The 5,200-nt window shown below is 38.9% G+C and overlaps 1 protein-coding gene across 1 annotated transcript in view; it reads right to left on the bottom strand.

Annotated features, from left to right (window-relative positions):
* The window catches only part of KCTD3 (potassium channel tetramerization domain containing 3), a 30,614-nt gene extending 28,006 nt beyond the window's left edge, over positions 1-2,608 (bottom strand). The window contains exons 1-3 of the mRNA XM_014448451.2: positions 2,459-2,608; positions 2,116-2,161; positions 721-794 (exon numbers count right to left, since the gene is read on the bottom strand). Of these exons, the coding sequence (XP_014303937.1) occupies positions 721-794; positions 2,116-2,161; positions 2,459-2,487 (149 nt within the window). The 5' untranslated portion in view covers positions 2,488-2,608. The remainder of the gene's footprint in view (positions 1-720; positions 795-2,115; positions 2,162-2,458) is intronic.
* Between the last annotated feature and the right edge of the window lie 2,592 nt (positions 2,609-5,200).

Below are 5,200 nucleotides of genomic sequence, written 5' to 3'. Positions count from 1 at the left end.
CTAAGAGTTTAGGAAATAAAAGAACAGTACAATACAAATGAAATTGTAGCTCCCTGGTAAGAATCCAGACCCTGGCAAGGTTAAAATAGTTTAAATGATCCTTCATTTATCCACAATCTCCCTCTCCCCCACGTACTGAACCTCTGAACTTCTAACTACACATCAAATACAACTAGATCCTGGGATATATAGCGAGCAGTGCTCGTTTTTTGGAATGTAAGTCTAATGGAAGACAGACTCCAGAGAAAGTGTAACAATGGCTATGACTACCTGTATTAGGGGGATACGGCAGAAACCAGGAAAGAAATCAGGATGAAAAGGTTGCAAGTGTTAAAGCAAGAGAAATTAAGCAGGGGTCAGATTAGAGAGAGCCTTAAGCAACAGAATAAAATACCGAAATCCTTCGCCACGAACCCCGTAACATATAACACATTTTCAGGAGTGTGGAAACCAGATCAGATTTGTATTTTAAGAAGCCTGTGGAAAATAGTGCCTCCATTCCTGCGTGGAAGAGGACATGAAGTGGGGGGGAACTGGCCAGAATGAGGTGGGGGGGAACTGGGAGGCCAGGAGGCAGGGTGGCTGCGAGGGGCCTCCACCTTCAGGAGTTTAGTTCTGAGAAAACTTTCAAACGAAATAGTCTAAGAACAAAACTTTACCTTCATAAAATATACCCCAAAAAAATCCATCAATACGGTTGTAAAAGGATGCACTTCTTACCTTAAGTCTAATTCTTTTGTCCGAAGAAAATTTAAAATAGGTGCGAATGCTGCCGGATCTCTATCAATAAATATCTGCAAATGATGGACTGTTTTAATAAACATCTGAAATGATGCTCCAAGTATAACTGCAACTTCTAACTTCAATGTCTGTAAGTCTCACTTAGGGAACAAAGACTGAATTACTGAAGTACTGTATTTCCCTGGAATACATCTGAGGTGGCAGTGTCTGTCCTCCTCCAAAAAAGCTATTGTTAGATTGATGCATTTTAATATGTAGGAAAATGGTATCTAATAAGTCAGTTCTCTCATTTACTTTGAGATTTTTGGTAAAATTAACACTGGAGGGAACATTTTTATCTGAACTATTCTAGAATCGAATGAATACTTTGAAGATAGCATACATAAACAATACTTTCTTCTATTATTAATTACTGGTGACGGTGATGGTGACTTACATAACTTGCGACTTACTTGGGCATCACCGAAATAATGTACTTGTATGAAATACATAATTGATAACTTTTCACAGGAATATGTACCAACACTATTTTGAATCAATTACAAAAGCTCTAACCATAAAACTGAACATCTTTTAAAGCTTATGTAAGTTTATTAGGGGAATGGTAACAAAACTCCTTTTCCCATGGTCAATTATGCATATCAATGAATGAAGTACTTCCACCTTCATACATTTTTGCTTTTCTTATTAGAACCAATCAGAAGTTGAAGAAACACAACAGATTTGTGGAGATATTATTACTGAGGTCTTTCTTATAACCTGAAATAGGCAAGCCTGCTTTTTCTGCATTATTTCACCTGCAAATATCACCAAAGCAGATGGACACCTGTGCCACGCTCCTGCCTCCAAACAGAAAGCCGTTCTGCTTCCAGGAGACATGTACTGTACATGCTGCTGTACAGTCTAACTGCTTTTTTAATGCATAAACCGACTCCTTTTGTACTGAAATATAATAGTTCTTTACTTCCCTCATTCCACTGTTGCTGTACAAATTCATAAGGTTATTTTCCAAATAAAAAATTGTAGAACTTTACTATTTACACCATTCTAATTCACTATCATAATATTTTAGTATTTACATTAATCTATTTACTGTGAAAGTTTTAAATACTGATTAAAATTATTGACAATGCAAACTCATATCCTACAATCTCTCTAATCATGAACATTGAATTGCTATATGTAGTATTTACTATTTAGAGTTCTACACATATAGAAACACTCTAAGCATGACAAAAAAATAATAAACTTTAAGTAGATATATCTCACTTTCATTTAATGGTTATTAAAATGTTAGCTTTCTAAGAGCCACTATATAATAAGGATCAAACATAAGCATTAATCTAATTTGGATACACTGCACATTATACTTACAGCACCAGTTTCATCTCGAAGTGTTGAAATTCTCCCGCTCAGCAAGCTAGAAGTCACAACAATAAGCTAGTTAGTTTTTAAAATCCTAGTATGAATAAATGTCCTAATTCTTTATCAAATGTTAATGATCAATATAAATGAGCCATCTTATCTCCAAAGCAAAATAAAAACAAAAATTATTTTGTCTTTTTTTGCAGTTAAGAAGGAAACTTTATTCAAACAAAAAACAAAAAAAAATCTATTTTAAAAGAATTTTTGAGAAAAAAATATTAACAGAATATTCTTACTATTTTGATAAATACTAAGTATATTAAGAACAGTAATGAAGAATTATATGAAATACCTGGAAAAAAAGGAATCTGGAATCCACATGAGAGTCTGTTTTGAGGTACTAAATCTGCAATTGAAAGTTATCTGGTATTATAAATGAGCACACAATTTGAAATTCAATATTAGTTAGCTTGCTCTAATAAGCTGGCCAATGGTTTACACGTTGTTGCAAAGCTATAGCCAAAACAATTGAACAGTCATCACTCTTAATATTTTAAAATTTGTCAATTCAGAGTTAAGATCATTCAAAGAGCTCTTCACAAAATCTAGTAACTCACTGACATAATGCTTCCCTAAACACGACTTCCCAGCATGCCCGTCTGCTGAAGAATCAACAGTCTAACTTCAACATAGCACTCAAAATTACCTTCCGCTCTCTCCAACACAAACGTGTTCCCCTCTAAAAGAGAGTACTTAACACCCCCAAAATTCATGCCCACCACCATTTCAATTTCAGTGTTGTTTTTTAAAATTTATCCCAGCTCAATAGCCCTTGTCACCCATCTTTTTTTTCTTCTTCTTCTAAAAACATTTTGTTTGGCTTTATTAGCTCCTGATACATCCATCTTTCTTAATACCCTTAAGGTTTTACCTTCTCTTTAATGGATTTTCCAAATAGTCTATCCTATATTATCATTTTGAGCTCACAGTAACTCCATTGTATATTATTATTTATTTGCAGTCTTAGGCTATTTGCAATTGTCCTATTCATTCATTTAACAAAATCGCTCAGTAAATATATCAGTTTTGAGGTTAACTGACATTTGACCAAGCGTGTTTATTGCTATTGCCATCGATAGAGGGGACTTTACCCAAGCACAGGTGTAACAGCCTGGAAGATCAGGAACTGATGTAAAGTCTCATGGCCAAGAAGGAATCTAGGGCTCATCCAGCCCCGCCCCTATTACCTGAGTATTTTCACTTTAAAGCTCATCACAATGAACAACATATGCACTTTTTTACTCTCTGCCCACAGCTTCCCGGGTCCTCACACAGAAGAGCCCACGAGGCCCCCACTGTCATTCTACGTCACTTCCCAGCTTTACAAAACTGTGAAAGCCGCTCCTGTGCCCATGCGTCAGATTTAAGAAAGGAACCAAACGGTTTATTCAAGAAAACATGGCAAATTTTCCCACATTTTCTTAGCAGACTCTTAGGAAACAATGAGAAGCAGACTGCAGCTAGTCACAGGAAACTGACTTGGTCAAAAAAATAAAAGCAAATCCAGTCAACAGCAAACTGAAGAGTCCACAGGTCCTCAGCACGGACAAGTCACTGTTTTGGAGGCCATCAAATTAATTCCACATTAAGGGCCCGTGACCTTTCACATTCACTGCTGCTTACTCAACAAGATGCCTGCCAACTAACTCGAATTCTGTGCTACTCACAAAATTCCACGGGTCTGCTTAAAGGCATATTAACAATTTCACTTACAATCAGCAGTGAGGGGTGGGTGCAGTAAGCCGGAATTTCTGGGACCCTCACCCCACCAAATGTTTTTTTCCAAACAAGAGTGAGGGAGAAAAACCCACATAGCTCTAAAGCTGGTTTCAAATATGACTTCATGAGAACTGCGACACTTAAATGTACACAAGCACACTTCTCTGCAACATACATGAAAGTGCTTCCCAAGCAGGGGCTTGTGTGCAATCTGGTCCCAACAAAAGTATTACTAGAGACATGAGCATGTCCACATTCATACGAGTGCCACTTGCCTCCTACTAAATTAACTTGGACGCAATCTAAAAATGACTCAATCTGCAACGTTACTATTGGCAATGCCAGTAACCCTTGCATTTCCCGTTATTATTTCAAATTCCCTTAGTGATCCTGTGGGGTGGGCACTATTACAGCCACTTTACGTGTTAGGGATCCAAGCACTAAGATAATCTGCCTGGGGTGCTGAGCCAGTTAAGAGGCAAGGCCTGGGAACTGGAACCCCTCTGCACTCCAAAGCTCTCTGTCCATCCGCCCCCGCAGTGGCCGTCCCAGGAGGCCTCCCAGGAGGCCTCCAGTCCTACTCATTCTAATGGAATTCATCACAAATTGAGTCATACTGGGTTTCTTTCAATTTACTAGTTGTTGTTTTTTTTTTTAAATAATAACCATGCTAAATGAAATCTCATCTTCTTTCCGAATCACCCCCAAAGTTAATCATTTAAAAATCAGCCATTTCTATCATTTCATTGAGTATGTTTATTTTGGATCTCACGTCTCTTGGAATTAAAAGATAAATCAGCTCTGACCAGTTTGGCTCAGTGAATAGGGCGTCAGTCAGCAGACTCAAGGGTCCCAGGTTCGATTCTGGTCAAGGGCATGTGCCTTGGTTGTGGACACATCCCCAGTGGGAGCTGTGCAGGAGGCAGCTGATCGATGTTTCTCTCCCATCGATGTTTCTAACTCTCTATCCCTCTCCCTTTCTCTCTAAAAAATCAATAAAATATATTAAAAAAAAAAAAAAAGATAAATCAGGCCTTCCGGGTGGCACGTGCTCCGAGTTGTACTCCAGAGCCAATCTGTCCCAGGCCTCAGCCTCCGCTTGGGGACAAGCACAGCGGGGTTTTGTTTTACTGCGCATCCGCGCATGACTTCAGTGAGTGTGCTGATCCGTGTTTGCACAAGATACAGGCGCCTTCCAGACCCCTCCTCGCTCTGAAGCGCTGCAAGAGCCTGATTCCAAGTCACTCAGGAGGGCAGTCCCGAGCCCGGCTGCCGGGGGTGCTGTTCCCGCAGCCGCCTTGCAGGTCCCACCTTG

Source organism: Myotis lucifugus, unplaced genomic scaffold (assembly GCF_000147115.1).
Source record: "Myotis lucifugus unplaced genomic scaffold, Myoluc2.0 scaffold_835, whole genome shotgun sequence".
In the NCBI taxonomy this organism is placed as follows: Eukaryota; Metazoa; Chordata; class Mammalia; order Chiroptera; family Vespertilionidae; genus Myotis; species Myotis lucifugus.
Note: the sequence above shows the minus strand (reverse complement) of the source record. Positions and strands in the feature narration are given on the sequence as shown.